At 39.5% G+C, this 27,386-nt stretch overlaps 3 protein-coding genes across 5 annotated transcripts in view; 2 read left to right on the forward strand and 1 right to left on the reverse strand.

The window, feature by feature from the left end:
• The first annotated feature begins 14 nt into the window (after positions 1-14).
• gatad2ab (GATA zinc finger domain containing 2Ab) lies at positions 15-22,834 on the forward strand. 3 transcript variants are annotated; one of them, XR_006247720.1, is made up of 12 exons: positions 15-377; positions 13,010-13,268; positions 17,473-17,599; positions 17,731-17,859; positions 17,950-18,021; positions 18,494-18,613; positions 18,695-18,874; positions 19,280-19,535; positions 19,611-20,029; positions 20,106-20,325; positions 20,921-21,410; positions 21,491-22,834. XR_006247720.1 is itself a non-coding variant. In XM_043223380.1 (11 exons), the coding sequence occupies exons 1-11, from the start codon at positions 38-40 to the stop codon at positions 21,052-21,054; spliced, it is 2,256 nt and encodes a 751-aa protein (XP_043079315.1). In that variant the 5' UTR covers positions 15-37; the 3' UTR covers positions 21,055-22,834. The 3 variants fall into 3 exon arrangements, 2 of the variants coding, with proteins under 2 accessions (XP_043079315.1, XP_043079316.1); XM_043223380.1 differs by having other exon boundaries at positions 20,921-22,834; XM_043223381.1 differs by lacking the exon at positions 15-377 and adding an exon at positions 1,563-1,717 and having other exon boundaries at positions 20,921-22,834.
• A 750-nt stretch (positions 22,835-23,584) lies between these two features.
• tssk6 (testis-specific serine kinase 6) lies at positions 23,585-24,400 on the reverse strand. Its single transcript, XM_043223898.1, has one exon. It carries the CDS (start codon positions 24,398-24,400, stop codon positions 23,585-23,587), a length of 816 nt encoding a protein of 271 aa, XP_043079833.1.
• A 1,471-nt stretch (positions 24,401-25,871) lies between these two features.
• yjefn3 (YjeF N-terminal domain containing 3) overlaps positions 25,872-27,386 on the forward strand; it is a 31,996-nt gene continuing 30,481 nt past the window's right edge. The window contains exon 1 of the mRNA XM_043222234.1: positions 25,872-26,044. Coding sequence (XP_043078169.1) covers positions 25,986-26,044 — 59 coding nt within the window. The 5' untranslated portion in view covers positions 25,872-25,985. The remainder of the gene's footprint in view (positions 26,045-27,386) is intronic.

Genomic DNA, 27,386 nt, shown 5'->3' on the forward strand with positions numbered 1-27,386 from the left:
ATTTTGACGTGCGCACTTGAGGCGTCAGGGTTTTAACATGAGCTCCGGGTCGACCTGCGCCGTTTCGGGATGCTACAACAACTCGAAGAAACTGAAGAGTTTTCAAGAAAATGTCTGCGTAGAGCATCAGAAGATAAGAAACGAATGCCCGTGCCCTGCGCCGTACGCTTTATACTGTATGCCGACGAAAGAGGAGAGGAAGCGGGCTTGGCTCGCGGCTCTGAAATTAAAAAGTCCTCCGAAGAGAGTTTACGTGTGCTCGTTTCATTTCGTCGACAAAAAGCCCACAGATCTACATCCGGATCCCGAGCTCTACCTGGGTCACAACCGCCCTCTTCAAGGCAGGCGGAAACAACTCCAGGAAGCTGAGGGACTTGGTATGTTTATGGTATTTTTATGTGACTTAAACATCACGCGTAAGACTTAAGACATAAGAGCAAGGGGTTTAGTTACAGCCTGCACCGCGCGGTCGACGCCGCGACGTGGTCTCTGATACTTTTCTCATCGCTTTTCAGGACGGACCAATCGCAGTCGTTTGCGATTGCAGGAAAAGGTTTTAACGAAATTGTTTTCTTGATATTTGTGCGGGAGACTTACAATTTCACGCCGGCTGCCAGTATTTGAAATTGAATACGTTTTAAGGATTATACTGTTTGGTACGCGCGTGCTCCCGGTAAAAAAAAAAAAGTTGGATTAATTTTGAATGAAGCTCAATGGTGAATTGGCGTTTGCGAGCCGTACAGCGCCCCCTGGTGGAAAGCAACTTTTTGGCCCTAGTTTTGAAAGCAACATCAATAAAAGATATTTGAAACTTATGAAGTCGGGAAAAATGTACCATATTAAGTTGTAGCGTACTAGGATTTAATTTAACATTTAAATATGTGAATCACTGTACATTACTATAAAATTTTACTGAAAATGTAGCTTCAGATTTGATTTTCTGGAGTTCGGTAAGGACGTAAAAAGTCTTTCCGAGGTTATTGGACATTTTAAATAGAAATATTTATATTATTATTATATAATTAAAATATTTTATATATATATATATATATATATATATATATATATATATATATATATATATATATATATATATATATATATATATTATTATTATTATTTATTAATCCAAAAGAAGAAATTATGGTGCAATTGACACAAGAGGTATTTTATTGACTGGATTATTATTTATTATTTGTGTGTGTGTGTTTGAATAATAAAGATGTGCACGTACCAATTTATTTCTATATTCACATCTCTGCATTTGTTAATGATTTAACGTCAAGTAATCTGCCACGCTTCAATTGAAGCAATGCGGTTTATTTTACCATTTAGGTATGTCTGACCATTGCCATAAATAACCGAAAAACAATATTTGTAACGGGGAAAGTCTTTTTACAGCAGCATTACACATGGTAGCTGAAACTATGCTTACCGTAGTAAATATTTGTCAAGATTTAAACTTTAGGAAGATGCTCTTCCTCATGTAAATCTCCTCTTAATATGGGCCAGTGCTCACTGCGCATGCGCGGTTCGGTGACTCGGGTCCATGTGTAGGCAGCGAGGATCTTTATTTGGCGACCGGAGCGGCAGCGGGCAGGGCAGATAGACAGAGAGGGATCCCCGGGATAGTTTTACACCGAAAATACTAGGGTAAATAACAACAACTAGACGCGTGGAGGTCCCTCGGAAGACCGATAAGCGTTTCATCTTCCCAGTAAGTTCCTATAAAGAGAGATTGAGTGATAACTGGACGTTTTCAGAGTGTTTTGACTTCACATTAGCTTCGCTAGCAACTGGACTGTTGAGTTAAACAGAGGATTTACAAACTTAACCATCCGTTTCATCAAATAAATGTGACGGATTCCGTCTAACTCTTTCGATACCGATACAGCGCGGTGTAACGATTAACTTTAGAGAAGAAACTTGTCAATTGTTTTCAGTTTGGGCAAAATAAACTAGTCATTTAGCTCGCCTGCTAATTGGAGTTGATGAGTTAGTCAGCATTAGCTGATGTTAGCCGGTTTAGCTAACTAGTTTTGCTTCCTCAGCACTAAACTCGCCGGGCTTTATTTATTTAGGAGTTGGTTTGTTGCCACTGAGCTTTACTGAGCTCAAACTCCTCTTTTAAACACAAGAAGTTAGGAAATGTTGGATTTTATCTTTGGACGATCTGACAGATACTGTGTTTTATTATCATTGGATTGGATTGGGCTGATGCATGGAAATGTTAACGCTTTAAGGGTTGTGGGTAGTTACATTGACCCGTTTTGTCTCGTATTCAAGATCATTTGTGGACACCAATTATTTTAACACTTGAACAGTCCAGTGAAACAAAATAATATTTTTAAGGTTACAGGTTGTGAAAAATGTTGCATACCTGCTCACAATAGTAATTAGTGGAAAACCCGTAGAGTTGAAATTGCTTATTAAGACCTAAGAAAGTTAAAAACACAGCAATGCATAATAAAATGTAAAAAAAAACATTGTTGGGCAATTTTACGATTTATTGAGGGATACAATATTTCAATGCAAATCAATCATTTGCTTCATGGGGATGAGTCTCTGGGTTTTCCACTGGTTACGTTTTTGTGCAGCTTGTGATTTATGGTTTATTTGACTCTCTAAATAATAATGTCATAATATGCATTTATGCACCAATTATGGTGGTGGTATCTCTATTATGACACGTTTTACATTCTTCCTTTTATGGACCTTTGACACAGACATCATTTTTCAGGGAGGACATACTGGTCATGTGTTTTTTTTACCAGCCACGAAAAAGTGTTCATGTGAAACCAAGGCGTTCTCAACTTTCATTTACAGCGAGCCCTGTGTTTAGACACGCTGATGGGTTTAAAGGAGTTAACGATAAAGGGTTATTCTTATTGCGCTCATGGGCTCCATCCCGGTAACAGTTTGAAAGTTGGCGTGGTTTTTAGCGACTACTAACATAGTTATCAGTTCAGAGGTTAAGACCAAGGGCAGAGTTCAAAGTTTCACTAGTCAGGCTAGTTGTCCTGCATCAGCATCTGAATGGGTTATCATAAGTGGCGTGAATTACAAAATATAGATTACATAGCTAACGTTCATAACGTTTTTTTTGTGGCAAAATGCATTTCATTTCTCAAAAGTGACAGTAAAGCATTGCTATTTCGAATAAATGAAGGATTTCCACAGAAATGCTTAGAAAAACATCTGTTTAGCAGCTAATCGGTGTATTAGAATGATTTCTGAAGGGCATGTGACAGAAAATTCAGATTCGCGTCAGAAGAAAGCTCACAATGGTTGCATTTAAATAAAATAATAATGTGGGTTTTTTTAATTGTTGGGATGTGCGTAGCTGTATTTTTGATCAAATGAATGCGGCCTTGAGCGTAAACAACCGCCGCCGGCGCGTAATTGCCAAACTGTGTGAGTAACAAGTATGCCGTGTCGATTACCCAAGTACGTGCATAATTGTTTTTGTAATTATTCTCTGGTTAATATCGCTCTAACGCTTGATCCCGTTGAATCTCCGCAGCCCGACCTGTGGTGAATTTCACATCTGCGTAGCTTTTGAAATGCAAGGCGTTTCAATTCTGAGACTTTGGACTTGGTGTAGAAGTGCAACCGACCCTCCGCCGTTAGTCAGCTTTGATGAGGCGTGAGATCGTGATCCTTCTGAAATGCTTGAGCCGTTTCTCATGGCGGAGCAGAGGTGCAGTTCAAGGTTGGTCTGCAAGGGTGTGGTGGATTAAGTTGTTTTGTCTGAAGGATGAATCGAGTGGCTTTTTGTAAATAAATTGGGTGCAACCAACTCGGTGTCACAAGAAACCACCAAGTATATAAATGGTACATAATGAAAGCGCTTGCAAACGCTTGGATTTTTGGTCCTACAGGCAAGAACATCCCAATATGTCATGTTGGTATGCTCCGGGTGTTGCCGAATCCTGGCGAACCGTGTTGAGCGTCTATTAAGCAAAAGGCTAAGCTACTTGGCACCTTTCGAGTGAGTCGTAACGGGCATGTCTTACCGAATCTCATGCCACGTCAAGGACAAGCCCGAAGACCAGCTGTGTTCTCCATAAGGGATTTGTTCGACAATAATAGTTTTGTGGCAAAGTGCGTTTAGCAGAAACTAGGGCTGGGATGGGATTTTTAGAAATCCGTTCTTCTGCACCTGAGAAACACACCAGAGCTGCTGTATCCGAGATGGTGGCCGATGGTAAACAGGAAGGGCTGGAGACCGACACATGGCCACTGCAATCTAGCGTGATCTTTTTACCGTTCAATCTCATCGGACGTTATCAGGAAGTTGGGAAAGTCAGGGGTGGAATGCTGTAGACGTATAGATAGCCGTATAAAAAAACTGTAGGATGTTTTTTTTTTTTTTTTGAGAAGACGCTTCTTTATTGGCTGTAGACCAAAAGTACATGCCATTGTATTAGAGTTTGAGCGTTTCACTTTCAGCTGACTGTCATTATCTGTAAGGTGTGGTTTTGTGTAGGGGTATCCTGCCAGATAATAAAACACTTATTGGTTATTGGTTTTACTGGCTTCATAAAAAACTGAAATACTTGCGCAATAGTAAATAGATCCGAGTAGTTTGTTTTGGTAATGTAGAAAGGAAGGTTTTGAATTGGCGTAGTTTTGGATATGTTTTTGTTATTATATATTTTGTTATTGAGTTGGTGTGATTTAGGCATTTATTTAATTACAGGGAATAATGTAACGCATTTGCTGAAAATGTGCAGTATTTAGCATTGTATGTTGTTTTAAATTTTAATGTAATATACTGTTGTGCAATTCAAGGTGTTTCCATGTTTGGGGCCTGGGGTGTTTCTGACCAATGACAGTGATTTGGTTGAATGCATAAATTAGGTTGCCGACTTAAAAAAAAAAAAAAAGTTTGGCTAAAAAACCATTTATAAAAAAAAATGCTGTGGATTTTATAGGATAGTTCACCCAAATATCATGTTGATTGGTTGTTTACCCTCAAGTCAGTCTAAACCTGAATGAGTTGGTTTCTTCTGTTGAAAACCAACCAATCAGTAACCAATCAGTTAATTGTAGCCTTTAAAGTGCTTTTTTTTTGAACACAATGTACTTTACCTTAAATACTTAATAACCTATTAGTAAAATTCTTTTAAAATGTAAACTATTTTAAAGCGACTTTTAATTCCCAACATGCGAGAGTGTAATTATAAATATGAAGAATTTAAGTTTTGTTTCTCATCCTGTTAATTTTTGTTTTAATTACAAGCAAGGTAAGCGGTACTGCCCGTGATACTAGTTAACACTCTGACTATAAAATAAGGCCGGCCAGTTTAAGTTCTTGAAGTTTAATTTGTAATCACGATAGGGAAAAATATAAAGTTCTTGAGTAATAAACTGCATATTTCTGCTTCAGATATGTAGTTTTTCACCAGCGCGTTGAGCAAGGTGGCTTGTGACGAGCCAAGAAGCTCGTTCTGTGCTTTTCTAGAGTTTCTCCAGCAGTATTTTCCGCTGTGTGTCAAAGCTGGACTTTGCTGACGCGGCAACTCTGGAACTCTCTGTGCCGTAGTGACATGAATAGACTGTTAAGGTATTCATCCAAGAGCGAAGACTTATGGGTCCTTGCGCACCTCGGACACTCTGGGACTTATTTGTTTTAACTATATGTGCGTTTCGCCCCAGTATAGAAGCAATATCTCCAACGGCTGCGGTACTAAATATGGCTCGGATCTGTCTTTCAGCGGAAGTCTGGGTCTTATTGTCCGCCTTCTGAAAATAGTAAATCTGATCAGTTGGAAACCTAACAGCCCACCTCTCTTCGACAAAGCTGCATGATGTGTTGTATTGTACAACCATCGCCGCAAATTAGTAAATTAAATATTCGGTTACGAAGTACAGAATCGTGTCTGAGGGAATACGCTTTGGTATTTGATTAAAATGGCACGCAGAACCAGGCCGATCCACTTGTTTCCCTCCATCAGTTCTTGTAGATCTGGCTCTCGGCCCGACAGACCAGAGAGATTAACTGCAGAATCCGGCTGCCATTCAAAATAAGTGCTTCAATCTAAATTAAGTCCTCAGCCGATTAGTTAAGTTTGACAACGGGATTATGAAGGTGAACTGTCCGTATGGATTTGTTCATACATACTGAATTTGTAACAATTGAATACCTTTTTATAGACCTAAGATAGTTTAAAATGTCTTGCGTAGTTAAATGGTCGGCATGTGATCTTTACAGCTTTTCCAAGAAGGTTTTACAGACTTTTAGCAAGCTAATTAAACCACGCAGTATGATTAGGCTGGTTTGCGTTCTTCCAATGATATCGCAATGAAAAGTATTTGCTTTGTTAGCGCACGCTCCTAGCCTTGTGATAAAGAGTTAATCCAGGGAGTTCTGAGGAGAGAAGAAATGTTTGCTGGAGATTGATCAAAATCCGGAAGTTTGCATCAATTCTGAAATTGCATTTCTTCTGTCAAGTGGAGAGTCCTCAGCTACTAACCTTCAACCGTTAGTATTCCATTTTAGTTGGAAATGCGTCACGACAACGAAGTGGAGTAGGTAGCATCTTCTGGACAGTGTTTTCTATTCAAAATGGAAAAAAATGCATTTTGGCTGCTTGTGTGCTCGCGACAATGGTGTCTTAGCCACCTGAAAATGCGTATTTTTGAAAACATTTCGAAGTGTACATTTTTTAAATCTCTCAATATGTGCAAAATTGTAAAAATTTGTGACGTCATGCTTTTTGCATGTTGCGTATTTGTTTTAGAGGCATGTTCACGGCTGTTTGTTACTGGTGTGCATAATTTTAATTTTTTTTGTTAATCTGCATTAATGGGGATTGTTTTGACAATGTTATCGTCTTTATGCAAAATCTTTTAAAAACAAACGCATAATTTTTAGCAGATTTTCTGGTAAACATAACCTAATGGTCTGTGCATATAAATTATATAATTCAAAATGCAGATTTTTATTATTAGTCTCAATCGCGTCTTCTGTGCATCTTTCAGCTAGAATGGAAAATTCGCATGGCACGTTGTCGCGCAAGCCAATCAGCGACAAGCTTGTCGACACTTCGGTTTTGACACGTCCAGCTGTATCGGAAAAGTGTTTTTATTTGTTAGAGTAATGTGCAAAACATCCCGTAAGTAATTTAGACGTAGATATTCGTTGCGCTTCTGGTGTGCGTATACCATAAGACGGTAAAGAATTTTAAAACACAGTTTTAAAATTGTAACATTTTGTAGACTAAAACAACGGTTGCTTGATATTTGGCCAGGTCAACAGGCTGAATGTAAAAATGCAACTTTTTTTGTCATTTATGATTGCCTTTGTGACTTGTCTGACAATCTTGTGTCAAAATGTAAAAAAAAAAAAAAAAAAAAAGAATGTCTATAGCAGTCAATGCAACCTCAAACGTGACTTTCTGAAATGGTTTTAGCGTGCTAATTGACCCAAAGCGCTAAAAATAAAACTAAAAGTACAAGTTGACCTCGCTAATCAACAAGTCGTATGTGGTGACCGTCTCTAGTAATTACTCTAATTTAAACGCTCTTTGGTGCAGCCCAAGTACTGGTTATTCTTATCTACCAATTTGACTATAACTGATCTGAAGGCCAGTGTAGTATAAGTGTGTGTGCGTCAGTGTACATTTGCACTCTAGTCTGTTTGAGATCACAGTGGGGGATGGGTAGATGCGCGTGCATGCGTGTGTGTGTGTGTGTGTATTTGTGTGTGTGTGTGTGGAGAGGGGGTGGCTGCTCGCGACTGTTCTTACAGCACAAGTTATTCTTTGTGCCCACGTGAAAAGCAATCGGCTGTACTTTCTCTCTGTGTCGTCCTGTTTCTAGGGGGCACACCACCAGGTGGATCTTCCGGCAGATACAGGGTTAACGACGTCCATTTTGTTAGGTAACACCCTCGTGGCCTGATCTGTCTGTGGTGTTAAAATGGCAGGGCTTAACCCTTGATATGCAGGACTGGAGCCTGCAGGGGCACCTTTGACTCAACCCTCTTGGCAGCCACTTCGTCATTGTTGGATGACAAGACGTGCTAGCTGAGAGAGATCCAGAGGAACATCTGTAGCAAGTTGGACCCTGCAAACTTACCTGGAACTTTGTTTTTCCGTTTTATCTTCTGATTGGTTTGTGAAATGTGTTGGTGACGCAATCAGGAAGTCCTTCTGAACTGGACAAGCTCTGTTAAAGTCACTGTTTTTCTAAGGAAACACTTAGGCAGTAGTCCAGAGCAGTTTGACCCGTGTCCCGGTTTTCATCTCTGAGCGAGGTGTCTTGTGTGAAATTAGTGGTTTTTCAGTTATTGATATTTAACATGCTTGGAGTTCAGGGCTTTTCAAAACCCCTACCGCAAAGTGTTAAACTTGGACTTACAGCTCATCCAGCAGAAAGTCATATATCACTTGGGTTCTTTTTTTTACTTGGGCCTTCACAATGCATTGCAGCCGCTAGCATCGTGCCGGTTATTTTGACACGGATAGGCGCCAGTTGTTAAGGGTTGGCAATAAATAATTTAGATTTTGTTTGTTTATTATTAGTAAAGTTTGCAATAAACCTTAACGAACAAACTATTTGATATTCATTTAATTTTTTTTTTTTTATAAGGACTCAGTAAGGCTTCAATGTAGAATGCAAATTTGTCACGGTCTTGAAAGAAAATATTTTTTTGGTTGAAATATTTTCTTTCAATTATCGATTTCTTTACATTTTGTAAAAACATTTAAAATGTAGAAACATTATTATTTAAAAAGAATTCCAATAATAGCATACATTGGCATTACTGATTGGTTCATGATTTGGAATAACGTTCTTATTGATGCTATTACAATTCATTCTTGCCTTGTTCTGTTATATAATAAAAAATAAAAAAAAAACCCTCCATGAGCAGAACGTTCAAGTGACCGTGCTGTCTGTCCCGGGCCAGTGGGTCGTCCTTATCGTTGAGCAGCTGAACGTACCAATCCAGTTTGGGTTGTATTGCCACCATGCTGTGTTGTTGTACAGCTCCAGCGATGCCTCCTATTGTCTTGCTCGATCTGCGCCCTAAGGGCGGTCATTACATCAGACGACTCTTCTTCATCAGGCCCCGCGAGGATAGTCACCGCACTCCCAGCTCGCCGCGGCGTGGCATGAACAGACATGTTTTTCACACAGCTGAACGATCCAATACACAGAATCGCTCAGCTAGCGCTTTATCGCGTGCAGACGTCACTCAAATGTAAGAATTTCCTTAGCAGCTGTTAGTAAACAAACAAATGCGCGACCTCTGTGTAGCATGTGGTTCAAATGACATCACAATCTCAATCTAATTAGCGAAACCCAAACACAGATGTAAATAGACTAATCCTCTGCAATATGTTTGCTGTTATTAAATCCTGTTTTAGGTGCGCTTGAATCTTCGGAATCAATTGGGGTTGATTCTTTTAAAAAGGTTTTTAGGTTCGTCGTGTCAAACCCTGTTGTTGAGGCGTGAGCGGTGCGCGGATCTGATGCCATCCACTTCCCATGAGGCTTTGCAAGCCACGTGTCTTGCAGACAAGCATCCATTTCCTAACCAGAACAAGTGGCTTGTGTATGACTAAACTAGTCACTCGGTGTGAAAACATGGCAGCCCCGCTCTCAGTATGACCTTTTAACTGGTGATTCACCGTTTCTTAGATGTTGTTCATTATCATTTAAGTACAGCAAAGATTCCTTTAAGCTAATGATTTTCTGGCCGATGGACACGTGATTGTGCAATGGACTCGGCCGACAGCATTTCTGTCTTTCGCTATACATTGACTGGACGGGGTTTTTGAAAGTAGGTCACCAAACCTGTCAGTTTTCCTTCGCATTGATAATTATATCTGATCCCATCAAAAAACGGCCTGAAGTTTATGTAAAGGTTCGAATTAAGCCAACTATTTAGATGACGTAATCTAGATTTGATTCAAAGGGGTGTGAATCGAGACGGGATTTCATTCAGAAGCTAACTGTGAAATGATTCAGTATGGTTCGACTATATGGTTAGATCAGCTAAAAATAAAACTTTTGACATAATGAACTAAGACCTATGAGTGGTTATAAACCTGAAGATTTTTTTCTTCCGTTGGACACAAAAGGAGGAATTTCAAAGAATTTTGTCAACCAAATTTTAAGCCATTGACTATTTTTCCCCATTTGGGTGAACTATCTCTCGAAGACTGTTCCATTTCGATTCAGTATTTTTAAAATGGAACACTTCTGAATGTTTAATCAACTGAAAAGTAGTTAATTCAAAAATCTGTTACAGTGTATAATTGATGAAATGTGATCAGCAGTCTTCAGAAATCATTCATATATAGCTTCATGTATAGCCAGTTTTTATGTTTAGTAGAGCCAAAATCCTACAAAAAGCACCTTTTCATCAAGTTTCACTCAAACACTCGTGTGTAAATGTTTAAAAGTAAAATTTACAATGTTATGATAGAAATTTTACTACTTTTATTTATTTTTTATTCAGTAGTCATTTGATTATTTTCCCAGTGCAAGCAATCAGTAATTACATGGTCATGAAAAGTTGATGCATCAAGAACAATCAGTGTTTTGTTAGACCGACTTGATGCTTGAGTGAAAATGGCAATGCAAGTAAATCAAAGCATTTGTAAATGGTTACAAAAAGCAACACTGAATTAAACAAAAGTTTGAAGCTGTAGCTGCAAAACATAGGCTTCCAATAATCAACAACTTCCAAGAAATTTTGGAAACAGGCCGCTGGGTTTGGAAAAGCCTTAAATACATAATTTCCATTTTTTTCTAATGATGACCACATATGTTTCTACTATCAAGTATTTGTTTGCTCATAAGTCATGAGTGCGGTCTCAAACATTTTATGGACTGTCCTCCTTTTAATGCATGTAGAAAACATGTTTATGGAGTGAACTCACTTAGTTATTTGGTGTATGCTGGTATTTAGTGTGTGTGTAAGATGCTGACATGGCGTTAAATGAAATGTAAAAAAAATCTGTATGTGACAATCCCAAACAAAAGATAAAGTTGATCAAAAGACACCCAACTTTCTCTTCAGAATCGAGGTTGCCAGATTTGCGTATGCCTGTTTGGATGAGCGCGATCATATGCGCCGCCATTGTCTAGTCATTTGGTTTATTGACTACCTTTTATCACGGAGACCACTGTGGCGGCTGTTATTTTGCGAGCAACAAAGGGGCGGACACTTCCTCCTCATCTCTGAAAGACGTGTGTTTAGGAATGCGTGCAGCCCTTCCCCCCGCTGGCAAAACTCCCCGCGTCTGTGTGGCCGCTTTCGCTGCCAGTCAGTCCCTCAAGGGGTTAAAAACCTGCTTCGGTCTCCCGAGCTGCGTCCGCCGACCGGTTCAAACTGGTTTTCAGGGGAAATGCTTTATGTGTCCCATGGAATCTTGGGAAGGGTCATGTGGAGCCCCAGTGATGTCATGGCAGATGAGAGCAGGCCTGGGTGTTGAGTCAGCTGTCTTGCTATCAGATGGCTGATATCATGTAAGACAGGTAGGTCGGCACGTCTCGTGTGCGCCTTGATGTATGCCAATGATGGATCTGCTTCCTGTAAGTGGCTGTTGGGGTTTGCATGCACGTTTGAAAGCTCTCAGCCTGGCACGCTTCAGGCTTGGTCGTAGTTCCTGTTTACGGATTGTCTTTTAAGAAATGTCAATCTGCGGCTTTAAAGATCCGTCTGTGCTGTACAGGTGCGTTCGTCATATACCTGTAGTTTTCAATCGGTGGGTTGAGACCCAAAAAAGGAGCGCAGATCAGTCTGAAACGGTTAACGTGAAAAAACTGTCAAATATGAACTTGTTTCGAAGCGTGTTTCGGACGAACTCTACATCGTAGGCATATTGTTGCAAATTCATCTTTTGGACTTTGCTACACAATGGGAAAGAAAGTACAATCCAAGATAGTGTGGGGTCGATGAGATTTAACATGGTTTGTGGCATCTGCAATGATTTGCGTGTTGAATTATTGGCTGCTGGGAGACACGTAGAAAATGTAGAAATTTAATCACACAAACTATAAAGGGAAGTCTCTAGTTGTTCAGAAGAAACAATGGCAGCGCATCACAACAAATCGTGATTATATTTTAGTTGTATTTTTATTTTAAAATGTTTTATGTATTTTATTATTTTTTTTTTTAACTGCTTAGTCTACAATCAACTCAAACTGATCTTTTCACAAACCACTTTTTATAAAATGTATTTTTGTAGTAATAGTTTAAATTCACAAGTATAATAATAATAATAGTAATAATAGTAATAATAGTGCTGTCAAACAATTGATTGAGATTAGTCACATTATAAATAATTTTGTTTATATAGTGTACTCTGCAAATTTGTGTATAAAACACAACGATACATGTGTAAATGTTTATATATATATATATATATATATATATATATATATATATATATATGAACAAATATATACGTAAATACATGAACCTATTTTCAAAATATATATTGTATGTTTATGTATTTGTGTGTGTGTGTGTGTATATGTGTGTGTGTGTGTGTATATATATATATATATATATATATATATATATATATATATATATATACACACACATTATGTAACTTTTATTTTGAAAGCAGTTTTATCATTAGACAGCACTAAATTATAATGATGATGATGATATACTACTATAAATAATAATAATTTATTTATTGCACTCTGGTGCAGTAAATAGTTTTAATATTGTTTCATGTTGCCACTTAATGTCCAAAGTAGAGCCTGGGTGCTATGTATTATATAATGTTGTGTTGGTGATGATTCAATATATGTTTTAGACGGTTTAATATTACTGGCTTCAGACAGTCCTGTGTGTAAGCCATCTAAAACAAAGGATCTCTACCTTGAATAATTTCTGAAGCAAGAGTTCTGTTATCACTAATATATCGCACTGCTGGAAAAAGCTCTCAGCCAATCAGATTCAAAAACCAGAAAGGACCGTTTTATATATGGCTAACTTCCTGAATGCGCCTGACTCTGTGATATTGTTTTACAGGCGAGAAGATGTCTGAGGACGCAGTGCGTCAGACGCGTAGTCAAAAGCGGGCGCTGGAGCGAGATGCCCCTGCTTCGGAGGCCGACCTGAAGAGGGTCAAGCTGGAGAAAGGAGAGCTGGGAGCTGTGGATGGACTCAAGACCAGAAGCGAACAGGCCAACAAGGTGGCTAACATCCTGCGGGCCGGGGAGGTGAAGGCCACCATCAAGGTGGAGGTGCAGACCAGCGACGAGCCTGTGGACATGAGCACATCTAAGAGGTATCTTGAACATATAAACGCACTTTTCAAATTCCCAAGTCTCCTTTTAAATCAAATAACTCAATTGTTGGTTGCAGTGGTAGCAGCGACCCGTGAACTGGAGATTTAGCGCGATCCTGGTCCTGCCGGTTCGCTTTTATGTTTGCGTTGAGGGCACTTAACCTCACCTTGCTCCCCGGAGACGCTGCGCTCGTAGCACTGAATATAAAGCATCTGCTAAATGCAAAGTCAACAAGGTATCAAGTAGATGCAAAAGAGAAGTGCCTGAGCTCGCTGTGGTGGTGCTTTTTTGCTTCGCTGGTTTTATAAACTCGAGGCCATGATTAATTACCGCGTGTATGAATTGAGATTAGCTCGGTGTTTTTAAACAACATCAAAAAATAAAACTATTCGATTGTATTGGGTCAGAAACCGTGCAGGGTTGAAAGCATGTGCACCCGCTTTCAGGTGAAGTTTAGTGAAGCGCGTATGACGAAGTGTACGAGAGATGACGATTGCATCCAAAAAATGTACATTTTAAATGCAAAAAATTAATCATAAACGTACTGACCCATCCAGATGTTTGGAGAGGGAGAGCGAGAGTATGTGAAAAACCAATGCATACAATCACCAAGTATGCATATATTTGATAAAAAATACAGTAAGGGCTATTGTGAAAAACATGCAGTTTATTTCTGGGATTGTAAAGCTGAATTTTCAGCATCATTACTCCTATCTTTAGCCTTCAGAAATCATTCAAATATGCCGATTTGCATATCACTGTAATGCTTACATATTGAATAGCATGCGTAATCTAAATATATATGATTACATATTAAGTTTAGCATTCATTCATAATGCATAAAATGTTACTTCACGCAACTTTAATTTATTAGTCCACATAGTAATCAGCTTTAAAGTTGAGCTGTACTGTAAAATGTAAACACCACACTTTACAGCTTAATTCAGCATAATTACTTTTGTTTTCTTTCCGTTCTCGACCGTTGTCTGAATAGTAAAAAAAAATGCTAAACTAATGTTTCGCATCTTCAAAATAAGTGGCATTTGTAGCTTGTTGGCTTAGGCCTGAGCTGTTCGTAGTGGTTTATTGCCAAGTTGCTGTGGCGTTGGCTTCTGGGTGGTTGCTAGTCAAGTGATTTTTTTTTTTTTTTTTTTTTTTTTTTTTTTTTTTTTTGATTGATCTTGAAATGCTAAAGTGTTTAAAATGGTGGTAATTTACCTGGACGCTTAGTTTTAGAATGTTTGTTTTGGATGTTCGACCGATCCTGAATGGTGCACGGTAAACTGAAGGCAGTTCCTATTCGTTGGTGAATACATGATTAATGTAAAAGACAAACAGAAGTCGTGATGAGCCAGAGTGAAGCTCACGATAAAGAACAAAGGAGGTGGCCCGATGCCATGCGGGATGGGGGAGGGGCAGAAAGTTGAGTTGAAAGATGTCACACTCCACAAACACGACCGTCGCACACTCAACTTTTCCCTAAGACCACGCTCGGATATGTGCTTGCTCAGCATGCCGGCCTCCTCTCGAGTGGCGCTCTGCCCTTCTGGGGAGAAAAAAAAGTCGTCGTCCAAAGCGTTTTCTGTCGCACCTGAACCCTGCCTGACTTTGCAAAACGAGGCCTATGTCACAAACTGGTTTGAGCCGGCCGTTGCCATGGTTTCCACACTGGCAGGAACAGTTAAAGAAAAGGGAGGGTGTGAGTCACGTGACCAGAGGGAAATTCTTGCATCATGTGATCTTGTTGGTGCTGGTTAATACACACAGGAAGTGATATGAAGTCAATTCCGATGAAGTTCTGGCTGCGCACGTCATGAGAAACCTGTGGTTCGTGATTCCTGTAAACTTGGGCATGTGGTGGGGTTTTTTTTTTTTTTCAATGGATGCGTTTAATTGGCCGGTTTGCTTTTAAGGAAGCTCAAGTGCTGTCCAGGGATACGTGTTTTCTTCCTGCCCGTTTACTTGAAAGAGCCGTCTTTCAGAGCATTTACCTGATCCTGTTTCAATGTGTGATACTTCCAGAAGTGCACTATTTCTTCTTAAAGCTGTAATGTACATTATAATCATTTGGTGCAAAGGACCTTCAACCATGTCTAGGGATCAGAATGACTTGAAGACTTGGGGAAACTCTAGACTCCTTAGCAATGCCCTAACAACAACCTAAAACAATAACCTTGCAATGATTCCTTGTTGTTCTTTAAAAGCACAACAACGTACACTGTGCGCTTTAATATATACAGAGTAATAAATTACAGAATGCTTAGAAGAAATGGAATAATAATAAAAAAAGAGCAAAGATAAACTTTTCAAAATGAACACAAAGAAAAATAAAGCTGGCTGTCTGTGATGGGACTTGCATGCATTCTCCACAAGAATAGCAAAATGTTTACCTTGGTTTAAGGTAACCTTACTTGGTTAAACTTAAAAACTTTAGCTTGAAAAATAAATCCTTAGCTTGAAAACCGTTTCCATTTGCCACACCCTAACTGAAGACAAGTAAACAGTCAGTGATTTAAATATGAAAAAGAAACGAATTACAATCATTAAGACAAAAATACTTGCAGTAGAGCAAATATATAAGAAATGCCACACACATTGTATAAATTAACTGTATATTCACTTTTTTGATGAAATGTTACAAAATGGATTTGGTTTAGAGTAGTTAGAAATCTAACTTGATTGACAGATTATTATTTATATAAAATATAATATAGGAATATTAGACTGCTGTCACTTTAAGAGCTGCCGGATCCAATACTGTTTTCAAGGATACTTTCAAAGGTGGGAATTTTTCCTGACACGTACAAGTTTATTTTTGCGTCAGAAATGACTCAAAACTCCCACATGTAGTGCAAAACTCCATCATATAGTGAAAAGAGTTCTCTTTCGCTGCTCATTGCACTTCAATTGGCGAAGAAAACGCTTTAGACTTGAATCGTATTTATCCAATTAGAAGGCCCTAGAAACCACCTGGCAGAGCCCAAACAACAACACCATAGCAACACATTTGTTTTTGCGAACATTTTGTTTAAAAAATGTAGCTGCAGCAGTGGTTCTCAAGAAGCTAATTTCGCTGTTGGCAAGTGCGTGTTTGCGTATGTGACCCTTATCCTATAAGCAGCAAAAGACCTTCAGCAGATTTCTCTCTGACGCTCGCCTCGTAACCCATCGGCGGCTGGTAGGAGCGTGAAAGCTGGTGTCTTTTGATATTCGAGCGACCAGTCTACAGTGAAAGTTGAGGACCGAGTACACAATGGCCTGGCCGCTGGCCATCCCATCCCCCTCCTCCTCCGTCCCTCAGGAGGGGCCGTAGACCCATCTGGGTAGAGCACTAGTGTCCTTAAGAGACGTCGTCACGACATCGCTCTCATATTTCTCTTCTTGTTTGGGCTGACTTGCGTTCAGAGCTGCTTGTGTATCTAATCTGACCATAAAAATGCTGTGTTTTCGTGTTATGAGACCTTCTGATAATACTTGAGGGACTTCCGTGAAGAGCAACTCCTTCAAGTGTTTTGACTGCAAAATGTACAATCGGTTGTCTCAGGATGACCTCTAGTGGGTAGTGCAGAAAATGCAGCAGAAGGGTGATGAGCAATGCCCTTAGTAGATAGTATGAGGGGTGTGTATGAGTATGGGACAAAGACAAAAAATCACAAGTGATTTTATGTCCATAGAAGGCAAGAAAAGGTTTCAAATAGGTTTTTGGAGAATAAAATGGCAACGTTTAATTGAAATAATGTTACATTACTATTAATAATATAATAATTCAAACAACATGCTTATTCTGACTTTTACATATTAAAATATTAAAGAATAAGGAAGCATATTACATTTTATTGTTTTAAATGATCCTAGGTTTTACCCATTTGTCAGTTTAAAACAAAAAGTAAAATTGCAACTACTTCGTATTTGAGGTGAATGCAATTCATCTTAATGTCATTTATTGATTTGTTGTTAATAAGGTTGTCACACTGAATGACAGTGGATAAATTTAGCATATCGGGGAAAATGTGTGATTTATGTTTTAATTGTGGCTCAGTAAAACAAAAAAATGCAATTAATTTAAACTGAAACAACGTTAAACCCTTTTTCGTTTTTTGTTTTACCCATACGTGTGTGTATGTATAGCAAAAACAAAAATGAACTTCACTGTGTATCATAATGTTTTCAGCCAATGCTCATGTTTTCTTTTCTGTCTCTTAGTGACATAAAGAAAGAGCGACCTCCGACGCCAGATGATGTCATTGTTCTGTCGGACAATGAGCCCTCTAGTCCTTGTATGAATGGGGTCGGCTACAGTTTTAAGAAGACCGATACTGAGATGCTAATGGTAATGTCTTCTCAGGGCATTGTATCTACAGATGTTTTGCGCTTGATATAGCAATTCATCAGATCTTCTGCTTGTTTGCTTGCTAAAGTCACTTTTTTTTAATTTTTTTTTATTGTCCATGTCACAAGCAGAAAAGCAGCCCGGCTGAACGCGAGCGCATCATCAAGCAGCTACAGGAAGAACTGCGTCTGCAGGAGGCCAAACTCGTCCTGCTGAAGAAACTTAGACAGAGTCAGACCCAAAAAGATGTTGTGCAAAAGGTAAAAAAAAAAAAAGCAAGGTTGTCAGATGCAACAACAAAGATGCATGAAGTTCAATCTGATCTCACCCTGCCTGCTTATGTTTTGCAGTCAACCAATTCTGTGGCTGCTCCTCCGCCGCTCGTCAGGGGCAGCATCTCGTCCACTAAAGGACCCCTACAGGTCAGTAAAAATGTGTAAAACTAGGCTAAACACTTTAAAACGGTACTAAACTACAATGCACGTGACCTCATGATGGTGTGTTTAAATCAGTATGTGTCCAGTAGTATGTCATTAATAGAGATAATGAGTGAAGTAACTAGTGTTGTCAAATGTTTTGTATATTAAATATATTTATGGATATTAATTATTATATTAATATTTACATGTAAATATATGCTGTGTGTCTATGTATATAAATAAATAAAATATCTATAGAAACTTTGAAGTCTTTAATTTTAAACTCTCTAGCTCAGAAAATGTTGAATAACTTTTAAACCGAAAGTCACAAAAAGATAATTTCCTCTGATTCCTCGGCTTATAAAATAATAATAATAACATTCTGGGCCAGTGTTTCTGCAATGGTCTCGGTGTGTTTCCTAAAGCTAAACCATGAACTGCTATTAAGACTTCAATACATGTTTTGTTTTTTCAGGTCTCCAATCGAAACTCAGGGACAGTCATTCCTCCTCCTCTGGTTCGAGGTGGAGCGCAGGTCTCCAAGCATGGCTCCCATAATACCGTAGTCATGCCACCCTTAGTCAGAGGCTCCCAGGTATGTACTGATGTGGTAGATTACCTCTAAATTAATTTGACCTGTTTTACAAATCCTTACTTTGTGATGTGTGTGTTACAGCCCATCTCTGTGACCCCGCAGCAGATAGCGAACCTGCGGCAGCAGCAGCACTCGGGGTCTGGTCCTCCTCCTCTGCTGCTGGGCGCTCGCACCTCCGTACCCACCGTACAGGTGCAGGGCCAGAGGATCATCCAGCAGGGCCTCATCCGTGTGGCCAATGCAAACGTCCTGGTCTCACAGGTCACTCTCATTGTTGTATACCATTTTTAGTTTTTATATTTATAAGGGTAATTGCAATAGCAATAATATTAGTTGATGTTGCAAATGTATTTATAATGCTAAGTATATATATATATATATATATATATATATATATATATATATATATATATATATATATATATATATATATATATATATATATATATATATATATATATATATATAATCTCAGCATTTATGAAATTTTATCTCTAGCTGTATTTATTTCTATAGGTATAGAATTTTTATATGCAAGTGTATGACAATTTTTGTAAATGTATTATATCTGTATCTTGTGTTAACTAACTTAATACAGATTTTCCCTCATTAACATAAATTAAATCTAGTTCACATAATCTGACATAATGTTTTTTCCTTGTCCAGGCATCTTCCACCGGTTTGAAGAGCTCTCAGTCTGGTCTGGGCAGCAGCGCCTCTGTCAGTGAGTCTCCTGCCAGCCGACAGGCCGCTGCCAAGCTTGCGTTACGGAAACAGCTGGAAAAAACCCTGCTTGAGATACCGCCACCTAAACCTCCAGCACCGGAGCTCAATTTCCTGCCTTCTGCAGCTAATAATGAGTTCATCTACCTGGTGGGCCTGGAAATGGTGGTCCAGAACCTGCTCGATACACTGGCTAAAAGTGGGTACACCCTAATAGCATGCATTTACGACATCTAACCCAACGCCATGCTAAAGTCACTTACTTGCTTTCCAGGTAAGCAGCAGCAGGCAGAGTCTGCTTCTACCACGGCAACCAAGGAGCCCTTCACTTGCGCCCAGTGCCAGACGGACTTCACCTCTCGCTGGAGGCAGGAGAAGAGCAGCGGCTCCATCCTCTGTGAGCACTGCATGAGCTCCAACCAGAAGAAGGCCCTGAAGGCTGAGCACACCAGCCGCCTGAAGGCCGCCTTCGTCAAAGCCCTGCAGCAGGAGCAAGAGATCGAGCAGCGCATCCTGCAGCAGGCCGCCTCGCCCGTCTCCAAGACCTCCACCACCTCATCTTCTTCATCCTCGCCCGTGATTAAGTCCGATCATGTGCTGGTGTCACCGCAGTACAAGCAGGTGAGCACAGCGTCGCTGACCCAGCAGAGCAGCAGGGGGACGTCAGTCGGGAGATACCACACCATCAAGCAGGTAATGGTCACTCCTGTCGAGGTTGCTTTTGTCCCGACTGTGTCATTTTCTGACTTCAGCATGTTGTTTCCCTCAGACTCCAGGCCAGCTGTCCCGTAGCGTGCAGCAGGCGGTGAGTGCGGGGGCTCGCGGGGTGAGCCACAGCTTCTCCACTTCCTCCCAGCTCCAGAACGCCGTCACCGCCGCCGCACTGGTCAGCAGGCCAGGTAAGCATGTCGTGAGGGCTGGGGAAAAGGGCACCAGCAGCAGAAACCCCACCACCAATACCTGGAGGAAACAGAACAGCGGCACTGCAGGTAGATAATGCCTACTTAACAAAAAAAAAAAACACTTTGTCCCTTTCCTGTCTCTTCTTTTTTCCTTTTTATCTGTAGGTTTTTTTTTTTAAGTGTGTGTGTGTGTATATTGAGCTGATTGACTGCAAAGGGCTAACATGCAAAAAAAATAAAATAAAAATTATACATGGTTTTTGCTCAAGTTAGTATCCCTAGATGTCCAAGAAGTGAACAATCCTAAGTGGTCAACCCTGTTACCATCATCATAAATTATTACAATTTTGAGTGTTATATTATTAACACTGTTATGACGTCCTTTCTACATTTGAGTTGTAAGTTAATTTTTTTTTCCTGAAATAAAAGATTGCATTACTAGGCACGGCAGAAGCAGAAAATCTTAAAATCTTCAACTCCGTTATCATGATTTTTGTCATAGGAAACAACAGTTTTTTGATTTGTTTAACTGTCAATCCTGTTACCATCAACCCTGTTTCTTTGCACCCTTGTTTTTAAAGTCAAAGCTAATTTAGCTTAATGTAGTGTAGTATCTTTTAGAAATGCTCTTTTTAAATTTTTTTTCAAAGTCTATAACCGCTTCCCTTTCTCCCCGTGACAGGTGTCACCATGGCTTACGTGAACCCCAGTCTGTCTGTACACAGGACGACGTCTCCGGTGGACCGTCAGCGAGAGTACCTCTTGGACATGATCCCTTCCCGCTCCATTTCCCAAACGGCAAACACATGGAAATAATGCCCTGATGTCAATCGCTCTCAAATTTCTCAGAATTATAATCCTGTCTTTTTGGACATTCGGTCGGTTATCAGTATCAGACAGCCAGCCGTTAAGCAATAATAAAAATGAAAAAAAAAACTATATTTTCGCTCTATTTCTCCTTTGTTCCTGAGACTCTTAGTTGTACAGTCTAAGGTAAGACCCCATAGGCCAACAAGCGTCCTAGAGGAGAACTGTACCGGGATCAGTGATCAAGGAGACCCAAGGACCTTTTCTACAGGCCTTTGTAGCTATCTACTGAATCCCTCCATTACCCAACGGGCTCTAGTGGTCTAATACACATCACCCACAACTCCCAATTCACGGCCCTCCAGGTGGAGTACTTGCGCCATTATTGCGAAACTAAAGCCTCCGTTTAAAGTTTCTAGAGGCTCATGGACACTTTTCCCCACAGGAAGTGGAGGACACAGGACCGTAGAGTTCCTGCATGACGCCAGGGACCATCTACACAGCTTTAGCTACGTTTTCCGACCCACAGCGTCCCCTGAACAGATATGGGAGTGTATGTTTGTGTATTTGATGTCAATACATTGCTTTTTTTTGTTTTGTTTTTAGCTTCACTGTGGACTCATTCCACCCTTTTCAAAATGGCCTTTTTTTAAAGGCTTGAAATTTAAGGAATTGTTATACTGTTGAGGTGGTTATACATCTGCTGGTGTAGTGTGTATTTTTGAATACTTTGGGTTGTTTCTTTTTTTTTTTTCTTCTTCTTTGTAAGCTTATAAAAGACATTTATCCGAGAATTGTGCATCAGGGATGGTTACAGAGATGGACGTAACTAACAAAAAGCAGCAGCCGCAACAGGACTACTAATAGACCTTCATGTTTGAGCGATTTGTTTATGAGCCTGACGGTATTTTATTTTTATTTTTTTTCTTTGCAGAAACAATGGCTATGTTACGCTTTTAGTTACCGTTGTGATGTGCTCCCCCCCCATAGGCTTTCTTGTAACAGCATCTAGGTAATATTTGGATGTTGTATTATTTATAAATGTCACTTTAGATGAAGGATATCCCATTAGCTCTTTCCAAATAGTTACAAAGCCTTGTGAATTTAAGATTGGACTGTATTTAGGATGTTTAAATGCAAACTTCTTTTGTCTAATGCGCAGTTCATTCACGTCCTGTCTGCCTTTTTTTTTTTTTTTTTTTTAAGATCCTGTTGGAAGTCGTGCCGCTTAAGTCACGGCTTAAATTTTCCTTAAAGGAAATGTTTGGGTTGAAAGCATTACTGCTTATTGAATGTAGCACACAATCTTAGCTAAATTGAGTCCTACCTGTTAGGTGGTGGTCATGTTATTTTTACCATCTCTTATTTTCCTTTCATCTGATTTGATTTGCTAGCAGTACATTTGGTATTTTAGCTAAACAGTTATGTATGTTATATACGACAGCTCGGGTCCTTTTTGTCATCGCAGTCCATGAACGCGTTGAGTCAGTTCTGCTTCAGTCGATTTGTTTTTCGCTTTTCTCGAGGTGATCCGTTCAGTGATCATGAATGCCCGTGGAGCCTTTCGGACACAGAGGCCCCCCCCGTTTCTGACTGCTGTTCTGACTACTGCCTGCTGCTGACAACTAACACCATTCCATTTCCCCCTGAGATGCTGCCGTTGTTTATTGTGGAGCACCTCTTTTAAGAATTGTAAAAAAATAATAATAATAAAACAAAAAAATTTTTTTTTTCATCTGTTTCTGCTCTATCAGTTAATAATTATAATAAAAACTAATTTTAACCTGTTTCATGTGGCGTGTGGGTGATTTGACTCGATGGGTGAAATGGCCTTTCGTCAGAGTGGACATGTTCATTTGATATAAATGAAAGACGAATGGCGGGGATGTAGAAATAAGTTTTTAAGGAACAAAATAAGCTGCAGTATTCTCAGGTTGTTTCAAATCTAATTGAAATTCATTCAAAAATCCAAATATATTGTGAAATGTTTCGTGTTGAGTATTCAAAAAATAACTTGATTCTATTGTAGTTCAATTTTATGGTTCTCATTTTTTTCCTGAAACTCCCACAGTGTTAAGTTTAATTTATTTTTTTGTTAACAGAACTAAGAAATGTTAATATTATAACAAATCACAATATATTTGTTATTTTAGTTATATTTTTTGTTAATGGTAACTATTAAGTATATGTATAAAATATAGGAATTAATATTGAAATAAAAATGCAAAACAAGTGGAAATACATCTTAATTGCTGCAAATAAAATAGTTGCATTGCTCTTTGGCAACTTTTTCTGAAGAAATCCGTATCGTTGTGGACCATTACAAAGACCCACATCAGTCAGCTATTACTTTGAGTAATTTAAGTTTCTCCGTTAATCTATTACTATTCTGCTTCAGACTGTTCTCCTAAAACTGATACCTTTCCTCAGTTGTGACTGGAATTCAAATATTAGGACTATACAAACTATCCCAGCTGAATTAATTTGTGACTCTGTGTTTCTTTGCATTTGCACACTCTGTTTTATTAGCTTGTGTCCTTTAGCTTTTTCCCTTCTGCATCCACGGATGTTCTCCCACCTGCTGAATGGTTGGGCGTGTGGAAGGATTGAACTGGAGCAGGGTACGGACGAAGACCTGGCATGGTTCCTGAACACCAGCGTCATCCGGAAAAACTAAAGACCTTCGTTGAAGACGGTTAAGTCGCCTCAAGTTGGTATCGTCGTATGGCATCGATCCAGTAACCATGACGTACAGAATCACCCCAAGGCTCCATATGTCGTACTTTTTTGGGTCATACGGCATTCCCATGATGACTTCTGGTGGAGTATAGGCTGCAGAACCACAGAAGGTCTGACTGAGCTCTGAAGGATTTTGAACACAGCGGGCGAAACCGAAGTCCGTGACCTTGACTTGTTCTTCGGCTGTCAGAAGCACGTTTTCGCACTTGAGGTCCCGATGGATGATGTCCAACTGGTGGAGGTAGTTGATGGCACTGACCATCTGAGAGAACAAGTTTTTACTTTGTTCTTCTGAGATGCGTTTCACTTCTTGTATCTTCTGAAGGAGATCTTTTGCTGCAGCTTCCATCACAATACAAAGTCGTTTACCAGCCACCTCAATCAGCTCGTGCATTTGCACGATGTGCTCGTGATTGACTCGTCTCAAAATCGCCAGTTCCCTTGGAAGAAACTTCTGGACAAAATCCTTAGGGGCATTCACACGGTCCACAATTTTGATGGCCACGTTACAGTGGTGCTTCTGCGAAGTGGCGAGCTTGACTTGGGAAAAACTGCCTTCACCAATCTCGGTTATGATCTTGTAGCCCATTCCCTTCAAAACGTTATTAACAGACATTGTTTCAAATCTCAAAAGAGTTCAAAACACAGCTGCATTAATACTTCGGGCTTGGCTTTGAGCTTGGATCACTTTTTCACCCTTGCTGCAAAGTATTTTGAAGCAGGCGTTTGAATTCTACCGCATTCTGAGAGATCTCAGCATTCTAATTGATGATGTCACAATAGAATTCAGAATGGAGTCAAGGGACAGGTTATGATCACATACCAGGTACTAAGAAGAAACAGTCAGCCCCCTGATTTTTATTTTTACCCCAATAAATCCATACTCTGTTGAACATAAAAAAAAAAAAAAACTGCATATACTGGCTAGGTATGTGATGATTTGAGGTTGTGGGATGCTGGTTTATGCTGGTCCTTTGCTGGTTTAAAATGGTCTTTTGCCAGCACATGACCAGCATAAACCAGGAAATGGACTACCGAAAACCAGCTTCATAACATATGCTGTCTTTTTTCAGCAGGGTTATTTACTATTTTGTTAATTTTTAAGACTTGACTGATTAATGAGAACTTTTTTTTTTTAATGTGTCGGTTCTAAAATGGTGGCAAACGCGTCGCCCTTTAATAAAAACAAACAAAACAAACAAACAAAAATTATGGGAATATGGATAGCAGTAATATACAGCTCTGACTTCCAAATTCATATCTCTATTGTTATTTTTAACCGCGACATTATATCTCAAATTTTGACTTTTTCCTGCTTCGAACATTAGTTCAAAGCAACGTTTTTAATTTTTAGGCGGGAATAGGTTTCCTCACGTCGTTCAAAAACAGTCAAAAAAGACATCTTTTCGAGCATTTAACGTGTTATTTCGACGCCCTACATCAGCTTTATGGTCATTAAGTTGATTCTAACTGCATGTCCACAAATGCATGAACTGGGGCTCAATTATATCCCTAGCGTTTTAACAGAACTGGACAATGTTGTACCTGCAATGGCACTCTATGACCTCTAAACGGCAGTGTGGGGCTAAACTATATTAATCCAGTTTTTATTAGAACGCTTCTATTATTTAAATTGTTTTAAATATTACTGATTGCTCATTTCAAATGCAAATGAGCCAGTTCGTGCATATTCATAACAGGATTAAGCATAAACATGTTGCACTGTTTGTTTTATATGTAAGCAGCGTCACAGTCAAAACATAAATTAGTCTCACATTGTTCTCTAAAATCATTATAAATGGTTAAACCTTAAATATATTAATACCTCACTGGATGAATATATGCATGACCAGTAGTATTACATAAATAATGTGCCAAAGCAGCACCATGATGAATAAGCGTTTGAATTGAAATAGACATGTTCACACACTCGTACTGAGGATGCTACATCTGAAAGGGATGCGGTTCATGCTTGACTGAGCTTTCCAGCATCAGGGGTGCTCAGCCAATCAGACGGCTCTCCCGGTGTCTCCCTGCCTCTTAATTGGCTGACACTTCCAGCAAGAGTAGCTGATCTACGCGTGGAGCCTGGGTTTATCAGCCAGTAAGCCAGTAGACAGAAGCAGGGCACACAGTGAGAAAGAGAAAGAGCAATAAGAGGGTGACTATTGCTAGAGATAAGCACGGCTGAATCAATCAAGATGAACCACAGCTCCAATGAGAAAGAACCTGAGACCATAGAGCCACTCCGTTATCTCAGGTAAGCTTTTTTCCTTTTTTTTTTTTTAATAATGTGACTAAATTAGACATAGAGAACCTTTAAAGACAGGTCTGTGTTTAAATGCATCCTAATAGAGATTTCAGTACGGGTGAGTAATATTTCCAGCATCCTTTCAGTCTAACTTTTGCTTAAATGCGATTTGTGACACAGAAGAATGGCTGTAATATCCCTGGCTCTCTAAAGAAAATGCATCTAACTTAATTTCCTCCCACCTTTCCTGTTTACAAAAATAAGACACACTGATTACGATCAATGTGCTTTAATAACCTGGGAATGTGGCTTGTAAGCAAACAGGTGGAAGGAACGGTCCACTTCAGCTCTCTCTGCAGCAGTTTGTTGGTGATTTAGGCATGTCGACAAAGGTGATGTGACATTTTAGCTGCTGGACGTTGTGATGGCAACATCATGGCCAGAGATTTGCTCTTTAAACAAGCGGGAGGTCGTCTGTTTCCTGAGCTGAGTGAAATATGGCATGTTACAATTGCTTTCTAAAGCATTACCGGTATATAAAAGTGTCAGTATAATCTAACATCTGACGAATTGCCTCATATTCCTAGTGAGGTTTAGACATAGCAGATGCAGCCGGAGAATATATTGCAAAAATGACACAGAACAAATGGTGTTTTGATCAGAAGCCCGAGCGGCACGAGGTTTGCTTTCCATACTGGGCTTTCCTGGCAAGAGAGGCCCTTGAAGCTCTTCACACCAGCCCACGGCGTTTAAAATACGGCGGTCGGCAAGAGATGGGGCAAATTATACACTTTAAGGGAGGATGGAATAATAGGATTTAAGGATTTGAGATTTAACAGCGTGGATTCTGGGGGGAGATTAATGTTCCTACTGTAACTTAAAATCCTCATAGCTACTAATGGTTTTGTGTTTAAACCGCAAAGTGTGAATGCAAACAGTTGGCTTTTCTATTATTGTTTTTTTTTTTAAAAAAAGATTGATTTGTAGATTCGAACTGTGTATCCTGGAATTAGTACGTGTTAATGGCCGCTGTGTCCTTTTATTGACGTCAGGTATTGACGCCCAAACCAAGATAGGTTACACAAATTGGATTTTCGAGATGACAGGATCTTCTCCGTCAACAGCCATTGAAAACTAGCATTTTAATTGAATATTTTTGCAAGTTAAATACAGTATCCGCTAATTTCAAAGCAGAAGTAAGCTATATATTCTTGTGAATGGGCGAGGCTTCTGAATCATTAGCTTTAAATAATTAAAAGAGTAACAAACTTCAGTCGTTGGTGAAACTGACAGGTTTGCAACGTCAAACAGCTGTTCTGTACAGCTAAGACAACTGGAAGCTTTCCCACAC

Source organism: Puntigrus tetrazona, chromosome 22 (assembly GCF_018831695.1).
Source record: "Puntigrus tetrazona isolate hp1 chromosome 22, ASM1883169v1, whole genome shotgun sequence".
In the NCBI taxonomy this organism is placed as follows: Eukaryota; Metazoa; Chordata; class Actinopteri; order Cypriniformes; family Cyprinidae; genus Puntigrus; species Puntigrus tetrazona.